An 18,744-nucleotide genomic window follows, 5' to 3' on the forward strand; every position below is an offset into this window, starting at 1 on the left:
TTGATCTGAATTGGGTAAGGCTTCAACCTGTGGTCCAATTCTGTCTTCCAGCTAATACCTACCACCTCTAGGCCTCTTCAGGCCTCTGTTTTCAAAACAAAATCTAGGCGGAAATAGAAACTTTCACTTTCCTTGTGTTCAAGCTTCTATTACTCAACACCAGTAGGACTGACAGGGGTCCTGACAACAGGGAACATAACTTCAGAGTGTCAGCTTTCAAAAGAGTCCATTTACATGCATGTACTCCAAATGGTTCAAGAACAGCTTTCAATTTACTTTGGGCATGCTGTTTAGGCGTTTTTAGGCACATTTAACAGTCTCCAGAACAGGTTAAGCATTCTTCTTCGGAATTTCAACGTAAGAAATGAAACATATATGATGTCATTTCTTTGTAATCATCCAAAATAATGTTAAGTGTATGGGTAGTTCCAAGTAGGCCAATCGATACGTGCAGTGCATTGAGTGGGCAATGCGCCGTGTATTGAATGGGCAATGCGCCGTTTACTGAGTGTACCGGTCTGACAGTATAACTCCCGGGCCATTTTTTTTTCCCCAGTCCGCCCCTGCTCGCGTCCCCATACCCTGCCTCAGTCAACTAACATGTAATTTTACATATAAAACAGTGAAATATCAGCCTACCTGGCAAACTTCACTGAGTTGGACTCCAACATCCCACCTCAGTCGCTCTTTATTAGCTAGCCTCAAAATGTCCTGGTTTATACACCGCAAATATCCTGTGGTTATCCTGAGGTAAACTTCTTCTAAATTATTGTAACATAGCATAACATGGACATAGCCGTATACTTAAAGTGTACTAAGTATACTTGAAGTTGTTCCACTTTAGCACGTAAAAGTGCACTTAATATACTTTAAATTGTGCTTTAGTACAATTTAATTACAACTTAAATATATTAAGTACAAAATAAGTTGTTCCAAAATAGCACACTTCAAATCAACTAATCATTCAATAACTTGAAGTATACTGGTGATTAATCACTCTTCAAGTATACTCAAGTATGCTAAGATTGAGTATACTTAGCATATTTTTTTTTTACCTGGGTAGCCTACATCGCAGGCTAGAAACTGTGTTTCTTTCTAGAAACACGGTTAACTGATCAGAGAGAGATCACACAACTTAGCATGACAAGAAACACGTCATGCTATTGGACAATATTATCATATTAAAATAATAGCAAGTTCTTCTGAAAAATGTAAGGGGAATTAAATGGAAGTGAAATTAACCAAATGCATGCCAAAAAACATAGCTACCCAATAAATGTATGTATTTTAAAATAACAGAATGCTTATCAGTATTTATTTAATTCTGTTTGGTCATTAGATAATCATATTCTGCTCCAAAAGAGCAACATAACTACCTGTTGGCTCTGCCTTCCATCCTGAGAGAAGAGAAACTGCTATATTTGGATGCTGTTCATGGATAACGGTTAATCATTTAACCCCATCATGCCTGTCTTTCTGTATTTCAACATTTTATATTCTTGCTAAATATTTTTACATTTAGTCATTTAGCGGACACTCTTATCCAGAGCGACTTACAGTAAGTGCAGGGACATTCCCCCTGAGGCAAGTAGGATGAAGTGACTTGCCCAAGGACACGTCATTTTGCACAGTCGGGAATCGAACTGGCAACCTTCTGATTAATACCGACCCCCTAACCGCTCAGCCATCTGACCTACACTGCTCAAAACAATTAAAAGGAACACTTTGAAAACACATCAGATCTCGATGTGAAAAATGTTTTATGTTGGATATCTATACTGATGTAAGACAGTGTAATGTCTTAGGAACGAAAGGATACCACATGTTTTGATGGAAATACGTTTTTACCCTAAAGAGGGCTTCATTTTACAGACGCCCCCAAAATCAAAATGAAAAAAAAATGTTGCAGGCTGGTCCATTTTGACAAAATGTCTGCAACTCAAAATGCTTCTCAACATCTTGTGTGGCCCCCACGTGCTTGTATGCATGCTTGACAACGTCGCGGCATGCTTCTAATGAGACGACAGATGGTGTCTTGCGGGATGTCCTCCCAGATCTGTCGAAGGGCATCAGTGAGCTCCTGTAAAGTCTGAGGAGCAACCTGGCGGCGTCTGATGGACCTAAACATAATGTCCCAGAGGTGTTCTATCGGGTTTAGGTCAGGTGATCGTGAGGGCCACTCAATTGTATCGATTCCTTCATCCTCCAGGTACTGCCTGCATACTCTTGCCACATCAGGCCGGGCATTGTCGTGCATCAGGAGGAACCCAGGACCTACTGCACCAGCGTAGGGTCTGACCATGGGTTCAAGGATTTCATCCCGATACCTAATGACAGTCAGACTGCCGTTCCCTAGCCTGTAGAGGCCTGTGCGTCCCTCCATGGATATGCCTCCCCAGACCACTGACCCACCACCAAACCGGTCATGCTGAATGATGTTGCAGGCAGTACAGTGTTCTCCTTGGCTTCTCCAGACCCTTTCACGTCTATCACAGGCCACCCTCATGAAGTCTGTTTCTGATTGTTTGGGCAGAGACATTCTCACCAGTGGCTTGCTGGAGGTCATTCTGTAGGGCTTGGGCAGTGCTCAACCCAGTTGATTTGGGGGCCCCTCCAAATTTTTTTACATAATATACATATCTTTTTTTAATTAAGCTGTAATTTCATGTGCTCTTGGGGGCCCTCTGGTGGCCATGGGGGCCCTAAGCAGCCGCTTAGTTCACTTATGCCTTGGGCCGGCTCTGGCTCAACCTGTTCCTCCTTGCACAAAGCAGCAGATATCGGCCCTGCTGATGGGTTGAGGACCTTCTACGGCCCTGTTCAGCTCTCCTAGAGTAACTGCCTGTCTCCTGGAATCTCCTCCATGTTCTGGAGATTGTGCTGGGAGACACATAAAATCTCCTTGCAACGGCACGTGTTAATGTGCCATCCTAAGGTTGCCACCCGTCCCTTAAAATACGGAATCGTCCGGTATTTGAGAATGAAATAGCGCGTCCCGTTTTGAATCAATACAAATTGCTGATTGGGTAATACTCTGTGCCATCGTTGGTTTGATCAGTTTGTTTCCGGATCACGGCCAAACAGAGTCAGAGGAGGGCGGGTCTCTTGGCGGAGTCGATTTGAAAGAATGGCAGAGGCAGCTCCAGATTAGCCTGGCTGCCAGCCCAACCTCCCCGCCCACAAACATTTTTGGTCGGGAAGTTGGGTCTCGTATTGGGAACAACTACATAAAACCAGCATCTCGGCGGACCAATGAAATTGCCAGGGCGGGTTTTATACGATGATGGACAGATGATCAACAGTAACGTAATCAACAACGTCACGAAAGAGCCCTTGGGTTGAATTCGTTTTCAACAAACAACATATTACGTTGCTCTGATTGGTTGTAGGTCTATCCAATTGAGCAAAGAGGCATTTGTTTTACGAGTTCGGTTGAAACACGCCCCATAGTCACAGCCCAACGGAGAGTTTTCAGACTCATATTCTGACTAGAATTATGAGTATGACAACGTCAGGCTAGCTCCAGATACCCCCCCTCCACGAAATAAGAAGTACACTTATTAAAGGAAGTAGGCTAGACATGTTCCAATACTGCACACTACTACTTCTGGTCCACTGCTGTTATCATCTTCATGATGTTCATGGAAGATCCTTTGCAAGTCTCCTGCACTATATATATTTTTTCCAAGTAAATTAAACAAATGTAATATGTTTCTCAATTCACAAGTTCCTCCAAAAGCCTATTTCTTATGGTCTCACTGTCAAACTTTGTTGGCCCATGTTTATTATCATCATAGCTGTGTATTCAGCTATGACAATATGACCACTTGAGTTGTGATGTAGAGAGAGACTGAGTGCATCTGTTCACACTGATTTTAATGGCAGATATGTTTTTATAATGTCCATGTATCAATCTTAGTATTTTTATAAAACATGTTTTAAGGTGTGATTTACCACCACTGGCACGTCATCGGGCCTGTGGTCTTCGTGGCCCCGAGGGGTGTGGCCCCCGCTGCGGCAGGCGTCCCTTATTTTTCTGTATCGAAGAAGGAAACCCTATGCCATCCTGGAGGAGTTGGACAATCTGTGCAACTTCTGTAGGGTTAAGAAATCGCCTAATGCTCCAAGTAGTCATAATGACTCTAGCTAAAGCCAACACTAGTGGAAAACCAGTCAAAGAGATCAAGAGGGAGAAACTTGAAATGGCCTCCACATGCAAAACCAGTCCTGTTTTGGGGTCGGCTCATTGTTGCCCGTCTAGTGCACCTGTTGTTTTTTCCATCAACACCAATGCAGCGGAAACTGATTAACTACCCCCTCTGCTACTTAACTGACCAGATCATTATCAGAGAATTGCAATTTAATTAATGCCATACCCTGATAAAAACTGTTCCTTTAATTTTTTTGAGCAGTGTATTTTAAAGTTGTTCATTTCTTGTCTGCATTCTATTCTCTATTTGCTTTCATCTTATGTTACATGTAGCAAAACCAACCTCAAGGAATATAATGGCCAATATTATCTTTAGTGATCTGTGTAAATGACCATAAAAGTGTGTTCAACTTCCTAAAGAGCAGCCTTGCACCTGACAGTTACGGCCGGAATATACTTCACGCTAAGTACGTGTACACATGCTGAATGGCTGCAGCACGTATCCTGCGTTCGTTTGGTGCCTACTTTGTGCATACGCAAGGTGCAATACAGACAGAAATCGTGGGCCAGTATACAATCCCTGCATCTCAGATGGAATGCTACCATCAACCTACCCAGATGCTCCCATGTCACCCCGCTCTTCATCTCCCTCCACTGGCTACCCATCACGGCCCGCATCAGATTCAAGACCCTGGTACTGACCTTCCGAGCGGGGAACGGGACTGTACCTGCCTACATCCAGTCTCTCCTTCAGCCTTACACCCCCACCCGCCACCTACGGTCTTCTTCTGACAACCGTCTGGTGGCCCCACCTCTCAAGAGCGCCCGCTCCCAACCCAAGCTCTTCTCCTGTCTGGCCTTCCAATGGAGGAATTATCTCCCCACCTCCATCAGAGACACTGACTGTCTCCCCACCTTCAAGAAAAGGCTAAAGACACACTTGTTCCGGGAGGACATCAGCACTTAAGAAAGATTTGTCGTATCAGATGTTAGCTTATTTCCTCCAGGAACACAATGACAATTATTGAGGGACTTGTTGGTCACTCTTGTTGGTTGTACTTGTTGTGAATTATATTATTGTTGCTTGCTTTCCACCAGGTACACTCTAGCACTTTAGAGGATTATTTTTGATTAATTGAACATGCTCTTCTGGATTGACCCCTTGGCACTTATTTGCTTTTTCACAATGTATGCTTCATGTTTTGGCTGTTTTATCCAGTAACATAGTAGTATTATACACCAAGCACACTTCTTGCTATTCCTAATCCAAAACCCTTCATGCAGTGGAAGAGGCGTCAACCACAGGGACTGATGTGGAAATTGACACAATACTGTTGAAACGATGAAGATGGGCTATGATTATGGATTTATCTGATTGAAAATTAAACCTTTTTCACCCCTTTTAGTATTAATTTATATTACTGGAAACCATATGGTAATCTGTTGACTTATTTTAGTTTGAGCTTAGTATTATTACCACTAAACGATAGAAGATATTGAGTCTGAGTGTAAGATCTGGGTGACAGAGGCTGAGGAGTGAGGGAGAAGGCCACCTGGAGGCAGGCATCGTCCTTTGCAGGCAGAGGCCTGAGCTACAAGTCAAGATGCAGTGTTTGACCCCACACCTAGAATCTTATCTGTGGCCGCCTGCACAAGGTCAGCACTAGCCCTAAGTAGGGAGGATTTACAACAAGCCTCATTGTGTAAGCAGCGTGAGCAGCCATATCGTAAATGTGGGATACAGAACCTGTTATTGTCACCCAGCAGCAAAATGTACATCTCCAAATTTATGCAAGGAACATTTAAGCACCAAAGCTAAGGTGCGAGTGAAATCTGAAAACCCCCAGAACCAGAAGTGGCCAATTGTGTTATGCGTAAGATCGAAGACCATCTGTAATTACCAATAGTAAAATAACAAAAGGTGAGCAGTATGTAATTGCATGCCTGGGGGGTAAAGACCAGTTGGAACTGGAACCTGCTCACATTTATTGGGATTTTTGTCATTTTATTGGTTTTCATCAAACTTTGCCGAGTTCCAGTGCCGTTTTTGAAACTTTGAAAATTGATTGAAGACTTTGAATATAACAACAGCACAAAAGCTGCCAGATGCATAACTCCCTGTCCAGTTAAATGTACAATAATATGATGAATAGTATATCTTAACCCCTGTGTTGGAGCCATTATACAACTTTGTTTTGTTTATATACCACGTTGGTGATGCTAATTAATCGTCAGTTTGATGTTTCAGCACTGGGTGGAGCTTTGCTTTGGGAAGGCATATAGGTAATTACAGTTTTTTTCAATCGCTAAGAAGCGCTTACCCATACTGCGGATACTTTTTCTAAACTCTTAACACAGACTGACACCTTCAAAACACAATTGGCCAAATGGATAATTTTCTTCTCAAAAACACATGTTGTTAAATATATACTAACTCTCCATTTCAAGACAGAACACATGTTTCTCTGCACACACTGACTTTACCAAAACACTGGAAATCTGACTCAAAAAGAAATTATTCTGTCAAAGAATAACACTTGTTTTCACAAGGTACATGCAGTCCATCAAAGTACACCAGGTTTCAAAATACTGGCTATTGTTGACATTATAAAAACGGCATAGACTTATGTTTCAGGTATTTGCATGCAAAACATGCAATCCACCTTTTACACGAAATTTCTTGGTTGGGAACTGTATGTCCACATGTTCAATAATGTTCACATTCAAACACATTTCAGTAAAAAGCAAATCAGTTGTTTTTCCTTTTCTTACTGTTTACTAAAGGAAGTACAGTAGAAACACAGTATACAGTATAAGAACAGAAAAAGTTTTACAGTAATGCTTACAGTGAACAAAATATTGGTTTGTTGAAAGATGCGTATAATGGAGGCAACCGTTGACCACCTCAACTTGGGTCGCACACTTTCACCAGCCTTTCTTAGTGAAAGACCGTGGTTGATTACATGGTCAATGATAGTGGTACGAAGTTCATCACTGACTACTGTTCTTTCAGCCCTTGGAATGCCACCACCACATATTCTTACACCTCTACCTTGCCCTCTCCTTGGGCCTGCTCTTATCCCCAGCCCTGCTCCTCTCACTGCACCTGCACCTCCTTCTGCATCTCTCACTGCTTTTCCACCTCTCCCTCCATCTCTCATCAGGCCTGCTCGAATCTCTTTGGGCCCCTTGCTCTTCCTCGTCCAAACATTACAGTGTTTGTATTTTTCTGTTTCTGTTTCCAAAAACATCACTCCTCAAAGTCCTTCTTTTATAGTAATTGAAGGAAATAACCCCTGCCACTGAGTCTAAGCTAGACTGGAATCAGCTGTGGTTGGCCCACTTTACCCAACATAAATCAGCTGTGTGTCCGTTTTTCAATTGTTTTTTTGTTTTTTTTAGCTAAGATATGTTGTTTTTGAACTAATATCATTGCAGAAGCAGATTGTTTTATACTGTATCAAAGGTTTGGATAATTGTTTTGCTATTGTGGGATGTTGTGTGTTAACATTCGTAAATACTACACAAACAATCCATCATTTTGTTGTGAGGTATAGCTTGTCTGTTAAGAAAATGTAAGCGATGTGGAAATGTGTTCACTGACTGCATATTGTGTGAAAAAAACATGAAATATGTGAATGGTATGGCCAAAAAAGACTGATGCTGTGCAAATTGTGTTTAGAGTTTTGAAAAAATGACAACTGTTTGGACAAATGCTTGTTAGCGACTGAAAAAAACTGTAATATCATGGGGTTCTGTTCTGTCTCTGACACCAAAACTGATGATTCAGTTTGTTCTCAGGGAGCTTTGCTTTAGATCTAGAATAGTTAATTACTATAAAGGAAGCCAACAAGTATTACACGGTCTTAGACTGATATCTAGTGGACAAAAGTGGAACTCCTGAAGCAGATTTCTGGTTGGGTTGGTTAGTGCTGATAACATTAGCATGGCGACCATCTCCTCAGCAATATCACGTTGTTGTTGAACCCATTTAGTTGAGGCTGCACTGCCTGGTGTGGTGGGTGTGACTGTGGCCAGCTCTTTGTGACCAAACATCCAAACACTCTAAACACAATTTCCAGACTTTGTGGCCAAAAATTGGGCTTGAATATTAGTTTCCAGTATAGAAGGACCTGTGGGTGGAAAGTCGAAAGTTTCAAAGGCATCTTAAAAATTAGAACAAAGTCATATTTTAAAAGAAAATGTCATGTAAATGTAATCCACATATTGTAATGTTTCTTTGGAGCCAGTTATTCATAATTAACATACATTTATTGCTATCAAAGTTGAGATTTTCTACGTTTTCTAAATTCAAAGAAATGGCAGATCTGCTGCTGGGCGCAGAGGGACGTTCTATTGAGCGTCGCCTCTTTTATACTCTCTTCAGCAGCTTGTCTAGCTCTGGTCCAGAGCTAGTGTTTTTGACCACCACCCTGCCAACACCCATCAATCTGGGAGACAAACAGCAAGGATGTCCTGTATTGGGGTGCATTATGCTGCAGGACACTTGCAGGGACACACAGTGCTTTCATCATCAGTGTAGACTCTGACCTGTACATCTCTAGACTCTGGGTAAACTGAAGCACATTGTTGTAGTTCCCAAAGAGGTTGGAGGTGCAGACAGTGGAGATGATAGTCCTCCTGTTTTATTTGTCCACTCTGCAGGTTTCTGACAGGAAGGAATGTCTGCTTCAGCATACCACTGACATTGTTGAGTGGCAACAATGTGACATGTTACACATTTCTGAATTAAGCTGGATTTTCTGAGGACGTTGGTGATAGCAAAGAGGAAGTAAAAGTGATTAGAGCGCATCAGCTCCTGGGCGGGCAAGAGTTGACATCTAACCCCTGCAGCAGAACAAGGGTCTTCCACTACACTGCTGTTTCCACTGCAGAGGCCATAGGAACACATTTCTCAGGTAATCCAGAGATATCTCTTCTCTTTCTCTCTCTTACTGAAACATTTCTTCCTCTATCTCTCTTACTCACTCAAATATTTCTGCTGCCTGTTATTGTGATTCTTGTTTCAGACTACTGCCGCCTGGGACAGGGCTTATTTCTTCACTGAGTGTAAGAAAGGCTATAGGAGACCGACTACGCTTGGCAGACTGTTACCTGTTAGAATCATTAGAAATGACAGTTGGTCTTCTATTAATACCGCTCTAAGTTTTATTTAAATGCTCGCAGTGAGTAATCTTTAATTTAGACAGAGTGCGTTCATGATAAAAGTACGTTGTTTGTTTTGTTGTTCTTCAAATCAAATCAAATCAAATTTATTTGTATAGCCCTTTTTACACGCAAGCATGTCACAGAGGGCTTCACATGCGCCCATAGAACTGCCCCTCAACCAACCTAAACCCTCAAGGAAGACAAGGAAAAACTCCCAGAAAAACTCCCACCGGGAGAAAAAATTGAAGAAACCTTGGGAGGAGCAATTCAGAGAGGGATCCCCTCCTCCAGAGACGGTTGGTAAGAGAGAGGAGCAGAACACAAGCTAAACATAGTCATACAGTGTCAATGGGTTTTGAAACACCAAAATCCATTGTTCGGCTTTATAGACGTTGGATGGGACCAGGAAACTCGCTGTTGGCCGTCATGGAGACTGGATTCCGGGTGACGACCTGGTTCAGCGTTGGCAGACCGACGACCAAGCAGGTCCTGACAGCTCAAACCCCCCACACCACAGGGAATGTGTGGGGGGGGGACAGAGAGGAGAGCAGGGATTAGAGAATGCCAGGAGCAGCTAACAGTTACAGTCAAAATAGAATGAGATCCCCACCGGTCAAGTGTGGACTAGTGCAGAAATTTAACAGAGCAAAAAGGGTATTTGATGCAGCCCCACACACCAAAACAACGACAGCCCCCCTCAGTTGGAACATGAAATCTGTTCCAGGGGAAAGAACTCTAAAGTAGGTTATACTTATACGAATAAGGATGAAAACAGCCAGTCCCCCGTTGTCTCCAACTAGTAATAAAAACTATAACAGTAACAATATACAGCAACGGAACTATAATAATAATAATACTAACAATATACAGTAACAGGTTTACTTTATTTGTAACATCTAGCTGGGCAATGTGAACATAAGCTATAATTAAAATTTAAAAGTTACATGTGATACACACATCGGCAAGCACACATCCCAGGTTTACATAGAAAGTACACACATACTTCCCTTTAACAATCATAGAATTGACTAAACAAGAACGTTTTTAATCTAGTTTTAAATGTCGAGACAGTATCAGCTTCCTTAATTGAGATGGGTAATTTGTTCCAAAGAAGAGGTGCTCTATATGAGAACGCCCTACCTCCAGCAGTTTTTTTCTTAACTTTCGGTATTACCAGATAGCCGGCATTTTGAGATCTTAGAGACCTTGCGGGGCAATAGGGTGCAAGGAGACCGGAGAGGTACAGTGGTGCCAATCCATGCAGAGATTTGTAAGTTAGTAGTAGAACTTTGAAATCAGCTCTGGCTTGGATAGGGAGCCAGTGTAAAGAGATAAGAGTCGATGTTATATGATCAAACTTTCTAGTTTTAGTCAATAGTCTAGCAGCAGCATTTTGCACCCGCTGTAAGTTTTTTAGGTAGGTAATTGGGAGGCCAGAGAACAACACATTGCAGTAGTCCAATCGGGACGTAACAAAAGCATGTATTAGTTTTTCAGCATCATCCTTTGAGAGGAATTTTCGTATTTTGGCAATATTACGTAGATGGAAAAATGCTGTTCTGGTGATTTGCTTAATATGGTACTCAAACGAAAGGTCTGGGTCCATTGTGACTCCCAGATTTTTTACCAGCTGGCTTTGAGATACTTTGACGTTCTTAGTCCTGATAGTTTAACCATATTTAATTCTGTACAGTTTCGGTCGGATCATTGTGTGTGGAATGTTTAGTTTTGTTTCCAACAGTGGTCTGATTTTATTAATATAATGTCAATAGACTGTATAATATGTGTTAATTATAATAGCATTGGTAACACATATTTGTTTTATATTCTGTCATATGCTGTGTCGGGAGTGTGATGGTCATTGTTTACGTTCTGTTTTGTTTCAGAACCACACATGTAAGAAAACTCGAATCAAAGCTAATTTTCTAGCAATAAATCAGCAAAAGAAAGTTTCAAGAGCTGTGTTCTGACAGACACCCCGGGGGCGAACACAACGCACCAACCACATATATCTAGTTTTCATTTCTCATCTACACTGAGGATCCAGCAGCACAGGCCCTGCCTTCACAGCAGCAGACCACACACACTTGTCCTAAGTCAACTTATAGGTAACATTTGTTTTAATTAATATATTTGCAGTACTACTATATAATACTTGCAGTTCTACCAAGCACACCATCAACCCTCGCTACACTCCGCCCTACCAACCCCATCCTTGCCGTAGCCCGTGGTAGCAAACACCTTCCCTGAACTGATGACCATCACCTGGGAGACGTTCACAAATAAATGGAGTGAACAAGCCTCAACACGCCTCATCAACTGGAGACACTTCATTTGTCACTGTAGATGGCATCTGTTTTTGTAAACACGTTCACAACGGGTGATCTGAACGTGATGCCTCCTTGTGACAGTGATGTCAGAGTTGTAGATGCGACCTCCCTCATTGTTCCTAGCCTGCAGTTCAGCACAGCAGAATCATGGACAAAGACATCCAGCAACTTCAAACTCACTCCCCTCCCTCCTTTCCAATGTAAAAAAAAAAAATGTTTTAAACCAGTTTTGTTAATGGGGTTTCATTTATTTAAACAATATTTACATATATACATTTGTTAATCAAATGGTCAAAAATAATGCCTAGATATCTGCCTTAAGGTAACTCCTTGCCTTTGCTATACGCAGACAGATCATGCTTTCTGTCTTGGGTAATCACCCATCAAAATCCCATTCTGAGCCAGGAAAAACCCTGGGGCTTAGTGAAGCCAGGTAACTATAAGATATCCCAGGTATATTGTACTTGTACTGTAAATGTGAAAGATCTGTTACATTGTTGACTCTAATACGGTTCCCCTAGGACAGGGGTGTCAAACTCATTTGAGGTAAGGGGCCACATACTGCCCACTTTGATCTCAAGTGGGCCAGACGAGTAAAATCATAACATAATAGCGCATACATAACAACAATATTTCTTGATGTTTAAATCATTGGTGAAGGTTTTTGATGATAAACCCTATTTTAAGGTCTTTCTACAATAAACTAGAAACATAAAGACCAAAAACTCAGACATCAGCCCACTGTTTATCTGCCTGATTCCCTCGCTTTGTGACGCGTCTGACGTCAAACGCGTCACAAAGCGAGCAGCGAGCGCTGCTGCCTGTGGCAATGAGCGCTGCTGCCTCCGCAGCAGACATCGCATTGACGCTGTTTTTGAAGCAATTACTGGATCGATTAAAAACAATGACCAAACGTTTGTACTCATAAACCTGCATATTCTTAATAGACATTTGGATTCGGAATAGCAGTTACTTTTACAGAAATGCGATTTATGTCTTGTTGTAATTTTCAAACTTAGCAAAGACATCCGACGGGCCATATGTTTCACAGCCCTGCCCTAGGGTTTGTTTTAGGGGAGATGGAGGACCTGTGGTTTCTCTCCTGTGTCTCCTCATGTGTTCAACCAGATTGCTACTTTGAGAAAATAATTTGTTACATTCCTCACATTGATAAGGTTTCTCTCCTGTGTGTGTCCTCATGTGCACAACCAAATGTGACTTCATACGAAATATTTTCTTACATTCCTGACACTTATATGGTTTCTCTCCTGTGTGTATCCTCATGTGTCCAACCAGATTGCACTTCCGATCAAACAGTTTGTTGCATTCCTGACACTGATATGGTTTGTCACCTGTGTGTGTCCTCATGTGTTTTAACAGATAACCACTTTGAGCAAATAGTTTGTTACACTCCCGACATTGGTACGGTTTGTCTCCTGTGTGTGTCCTCATTTGTCCAACCAGATTACACTTCTGAGCAAACTGCTTGTTACTTTGTTGACACTGATGTAATGTTATTCCGTTGTGACGTCTCTGTGACTTATGTTCCCCTGGTAGGACCTTACTGTTTTGTGTTCTGTTCTGTAAAAGCAGCTCTCCTTCATGTTCCTCCTCCTCCAAACTCTGAGCTGTAGGACAGTCTGGAGCTTCAACAGAGAGGGGCTGAGAGTCACTGCCTGGTTCTGGTGCTGCACAGTCTTGTCCATCAGGCTCTGCTTTGATTTGCTCCTCAGTTGTGTTGCTAGGTAGAGAGTCTCCTTCTCTGTTCTCCACTTTAACAATTTGGTCAAGATGTGAACATTCAGAAAAGCCTTCCTGATCCCAGTCGTGTTTCACACTGGGAGAAGTCAACATGGAGTGTGTAGTTTCAGACTGCAGTCCTTGGAGCTGCTCTTCATCCTGACTGATCCACAGCTTGTGTTCCTTCATTATCTTTGGGGGCTCCGGGAGACAGAGCTGCTGCATATCTGTGGGGAAGAAGAGGCAAGACAACAGTTAGATGTGGTCTGCTTCATTATTCTGCAACCTAGATTGACAGCTATAGACCAATTTAAACTCTAGTATATACACAGATCTCAGCATAGGGTCTCTGGGATGGTCGTCCAAATAGGAAACACCCCACAAGACTTCCTAATCAATTTTACCGTCACTATTGTTTAAACATTGCACAACTGATGCCATCCCCCTCCTAAATACTGTAGAGCGAATCAATTTAGGTCCTCAATTAAATGAATGTTTCATACAAAACAGCGTTCCTCCAGAACCATGGTGCTGCATGAAACAACACAGAAATACATGAGACTACACAGAACTAAATAAGACCTACACATTTTTACAGTGAACATGCAAACGTGTGCAACAGGAGAATATAGGCTGGTCAAGATACAGTGCAGTGCCAACCAGTAGCCTATACAATTCTAGTGAGGAGCCACTTGCTTCAAAACTGGTTTGGAGCATCTGAGGAGCAGTCAGTGTGCAGGGAATAACATAACAGAGATGTGGTTTTAGTAGCCGAGGTAGATAAGAGAAGTTCCCTGATGGCCCTAAAGCTCACAGAGCGCCTCCTTAGCGTTTGCACTGGGGCAAATGTAGTCTCACAGGACAGTTGTAAATTCCACTGGTAAATAAAATAGTCTGCATCTAAGGGTGTGTTCACACTTTGTTTGGTTCGATAAAAACAAACTTTAATGCAATTGCTCTGTAAGCAAACCAGGACTAAATGTAGGCTATAGCCTAATTGTATTTTTGGGTCCGGACAAAGAGATCCAAGACTCAGGAGAACCGAACTACAAGTATCATAAAGAGCTGTTACACGGCAGTCATAAACTCCATTAGCAATGAGCAGTAACCAAATTAGAAACTAGTATCAAGTTTTTGCATTTTGTGTTGAAATATTTTGTTACATTCCTGACATTGATATGGTTTCTCTTCAGTGTGTATCCTCATGTGTCCAACCAGATTACACTGATTACACTTTCTGAGCAAACTGTTTGTTACTTTGTTGACACTGATGTTTTGTTTTTCCTGTGTGACGTCTCTGTGGCATATGTTCTCTTGGTAGAGCCTCACTGTTTTGTGTCCTGTTCTGAAAAAGCAGCGCCCTTCCATGTTCCTCTTCCTCTTGAGCTGTAGGACAGTCTGGAGCTCCAAAGGAGAGGGGCTGAGAGTCACTGCCTGGTTCTGGTGCTGCTGGATAGTCTTGTCCATCAGGCTCTGCTTTGATTTGCTCCTCAGTTGTGTTGATGGGTAAAGAGTCTCCTTCTCTGTTCTCCACTTTAACAGTTTGGTCAAGATGTGAACATTCAGAAAAGCCTTCCTGATCCCAGTCATGTTTCACACTGGTAGAAGTGAACATGGAATGTGTAGTTTCAGACTGCAGTCCTTGGAGCTGCTCTTCCTCCTGACTGATCCACAGCTTGTGTTCCTCTATAATCTGTGGGGGCTCCGGGAGAGAGACATGTTGCACATCTGGGGGGGAGAGGCAAGACAACAGTTAGATGTGGTCTGCGTCATTGTTAAGCAACCTAGATTGACAGCTTGAGAGACCAATTTAAATTCAAGTATGTACACAGATCTCAGCATAGGGTCTCTGGGATGGTCGTCCAAATAGAAAGCACTCCACCCATCCTTGATCCAGAGATGTTAAGACTTCCTAATCAATGTCACCGCCACTATTGTTTCACATTGTACAACTAATGTCAACAGACTTAGGGATAACACATATCTAGCCTCTGAAAAGCTCATGAGTAATGCTTGTCATTATTCATAGATTCAGTAGTAGTTTAATACATGAAAAATTTTAAGGAGGTGTTTAGTACATATGTTGTTGATTTCCTAAGAAGTCAAGTCTTGGGAAAACAATGGGCCTCATTCTCGAACGCAGTTAAGAAGAATTTAAGAAGGAAATTCTTCTGAATTGGATTTAGGAAAACATTTGGCATTCATGAAAGTTTTCTCATTTGGGATTTGTTCTGAACTTCAGAAGACTTTCCGAACTCGAAATAGCAGTCATAAATCGGCCAGAGTTGTCTCAAATGCGATTCCTTATAAAACCACAAGGATCAAAGGAATCTCATTTAAGAAAACTCAGTGTTTGAAGTGTTAATGAAGTTATGAAAAATCGTTGCTGATTGCGTTCAACTATACAGACTATGGCAAGCCGTTTTATAATTTAACCAATGAATTCTTGATATCCAGAATTGCATTTTGGATATCAAGAATTCAATTCTGGATATCAACAATTCGAATTGTTGATATCAACAATTCATTGGTTAAATGATAAATCGGCTTTTCATACTTAGTAAAAAAGCTTAGAATTGTATTTTTTATATCAAAAATTCGAATTTTGGATATTATGAATTCATTGGTTAAATGAAAAAAGGCTTGCCATAACAGACATCCTCGGATTTTACAATTACAATTATTAATTATCATTACAATAATTAACCTTGCTGGTATAATGTTGCACCGATGCACCTGTGCACCGGTTGCTTTTCGCTTGGACATAACTTGCGTTGCTGTTGCTTTCCTAATTGCGTCGATTCTGACTGCCACACGTCACTGCTGTTGCGTGCCCTTATACGGAGCTTTCTGGGCATGTATGTATGCAAATTCAGGAGCACGAGGACGCGCTTTCAAATTAAGAAAACTCTTCCCGGGGAGCACGGCTCAGAAACCTTCTGCTGCGTAGGAACACATTTTCAAGCATTCATGAATTTGGCGGATGTCTTTTTCTAATGTTGTTTTTCCGAAGCCCGTAAGAAACGTTTCAAAAGAAACGTAAGAAAATGTCCGAGAACGAGGCCCAATGATAGCGCATGGTAAACAAGTATCGAGATCCCTTCAACCTTTGTTAAGAGAACAAATACAGACAGATCCTGACACATATTTATAATATTTTTTGTATTTTTAAACCTATGAAAAGCCTGTCTGGTTAACATATCTTTAGTAATAGCAATACTAGGGGTGCTCCGATCAGGATTTTTGGGGCGATCACCGATTGCTAGACGCAGTATCAGCCGATACCGAGTACCGATCACCAATTAATAAGGCTAGTAATCAGAAGGTTGTCGATTTGATTCCTGGCCAGGTCAATTACTTTGTGTCCTTTCAGTTCACACTACTTGCCTCGGGGAATGCCCCTGCACTTACTGCGCTCTAGATAAGAACGTCTGCTAAAATAGACTATATGTAAACTTCCAAATAACTAATGTTTGGGAAATCAGTTTGTTTTGTTGCACGTTTTTGGGATTTTAAAAATATATATTTTTTATCGACCGATATATCAGAATATCGGATTTTTAAATCCGATATTTGTATCGGTATCGGCCTTAAAATCCTTTATCGGTCGGGATCTACTTTAGACTTTAAAATCTGAAACATAAAAGGCCATAGTCAAAATATTGTTTCACATTTTTCTGCATTTAGGTAGGAGATAAAGGACCATGGGCAATAAAGTGCACAGCAAAAAAAAGTGAATCAAGGACACACAATAGCCTAAAATAAGTTTTTTATGTCTTTGTTGTGGTGATACCCAAGCTAATGTAGCATAACCATAACAATATTCTGGTTATCAGTTAATGTATTAATCTTCGTTAGTCATCTTGACTCGGCAACTACACTCACTCATTAATTACGGTTGCTAGTAGCAGGTATACTTAATAAAAACCATGTTATTTGCTGCAGCAAATATGAGATCCAACTTGAAAATCGGCAGTAATATGTTTGTGAATTTGTGACGAATCTGGTGATAGAGGCGGACTGATAGGTGCACGCACAGCTGGGAAACCAGTTAAATTGGGAACCAGTTGGGACGTAACACCGGCGCAGAGAAATGCACGTCTGGTGTGAACAGCTTTTGCTCAGTCGTAGCCGATCGTGGCGCTGCGCGGCGCATCCAGGCGCCTCGCAGCCAGTGTGTCCCAGGCGTAAGACAATGCGGTCTACCGGGCGACATTCTCACTCAAACTTCAAGACTTTTGTGACCCAAAAAAAAATTCTGATGACAGATCAATTTGAAATCGCTTTCTCTCTTAAACGCTGTCCTCCTTGACTTTTTGAGTCTTTTTAAATCTAACTATTTACATTTACATTTATTCATTTAGCAGACGCTTTTATCCAAAGCGACTTCCAAGAGAGAGCTTTACAAAAGAGCATAGGTCACTGATCATAACAACGAGATAGTCCCAAACATTGCAAGCAGCCAAAACATGAAGCATACATTGTGAAAAAGCTGGACAAGTCAATGTTTTCCCTAGGATTTTTTTTTAGCAGTGGGGGCAGGTCAGGTCTAAAATCAACATAGGGGAAACACTGCAAGTGCCAAAAGGGAAGACCCATAGGACCATACAGTTATACACGTTACAAATTAAAACAACATGAACCACAAAAGTGCAGTATAAGTATTTGTATTATCCGTGTGGTCCTTTTGCCATCGTAAATACTATCCTTTCCCAGTTTTCTGCCGCCGCATTGAGCGCGCATCCCGCATGTTTACAAAAAAAAAAAAGGTCTATTGGGGGGAGGTTAGCAAGTCACCCTTTTGGGGGGGAGTTGACTAGCGTTAAGTGTTTTCATTTGGGGGATGCACTCATATTAGTGGGTGTGCTTCGCACTCCAGGGCCACCGTAGTTTACCATTATTTTGACACAACAACTAGGTCTGACCGTGCAACATCAAATAAGGCATAATTAATATAAACCTTGCATATTATAATCAATTGTAGTTATTAATATCGAACCTGTTCGGTGAAGCTTGATCTCAGGTTGAGTAACAATGTCCAACAACCGTTGCAGTCGTGCGCTCTCTCCCTTTGAACGATAAATTTCCTCTTCTAACTCGGCAAATGATTTTTCAGCGGTTGCAATTATCTCCAAAGTTGCCGTTGTTAATCGCTGAATGATAAAATCCCTAAACACTTCTAGTTTAGACATTTTTTGTGGTGAAAAACTCGGAGTTTACTATACTGTAGCTCTAGGAAGTTAGCTTTTTCCTTCAGCTCGTTCTTTCTAACCGGATGTAATAACGCAAGTTGTTCCGGTGATCCGTTCAATGGCTTCTTCGAACCTACAGAAGAAGAAGAACAGCCTGAAGATA

At 41.6% G+C, this 18,744-nt stretch overlaps 1 protein-coding gene across 3 annotated transcripts; it reads right to left on the reverse strand.

Moving 5' to 3' along the window:
* Positions 1-10,909: 10,909 nt before the first annotated feature.
* LOC124471323 (zinc finger protein 782-like) lies at positions 10,910-18,661 on the reverse strand. Of its 3 annotated transcripts, none has more exons than XM_047025796.1 (3): positions 18,389-18,661; positions 14,719-15,117; positions 10,910-13,616 (listed from the first exon to the last, which is right to left on the reverse strand). In XM_047025796.1, exons 1-3 carry the CDS (start codon positions 18,579-18,581, stop codon positions 12,640-12,642), a joined length of 1,569 nt encoding a protein of 522 aa, XP_046881752.1. In that variant the 5' UTR covers positions 18,582-18,661; the 3' UTR covers positions 10,910-12,639. The 3 variants fall into 3 exon arrangements, with proteins under 3 accessions (XP_046881752.1, XP_046881751.1, XP_046881753.1); XM_047025795.1 differs by having other exon boundaries at positions 14,647-15,117; XM_047025797.1 differs by having other exon boundaries at positions 14,562-15,117; positions 18,389-18,655.
* Positions 18,662-18,744: the final 83 nt, after the last annotated feature.

Source organism: Hypomesus transpacificus, chromosome 9 (assembly GCF_021917145.1).
Source record: "Hypomesus transpacificus isolate Combined female chromosome 9, fHypTra1, whole genome shotgun sequence".
Classification (NCBI taxonomy): Eukaryota; Metazoa; Chordata; class Actinopteri; order Osmeriformes; family Osmeridae; genus Hypomesus; species Hypomesus transpacificus.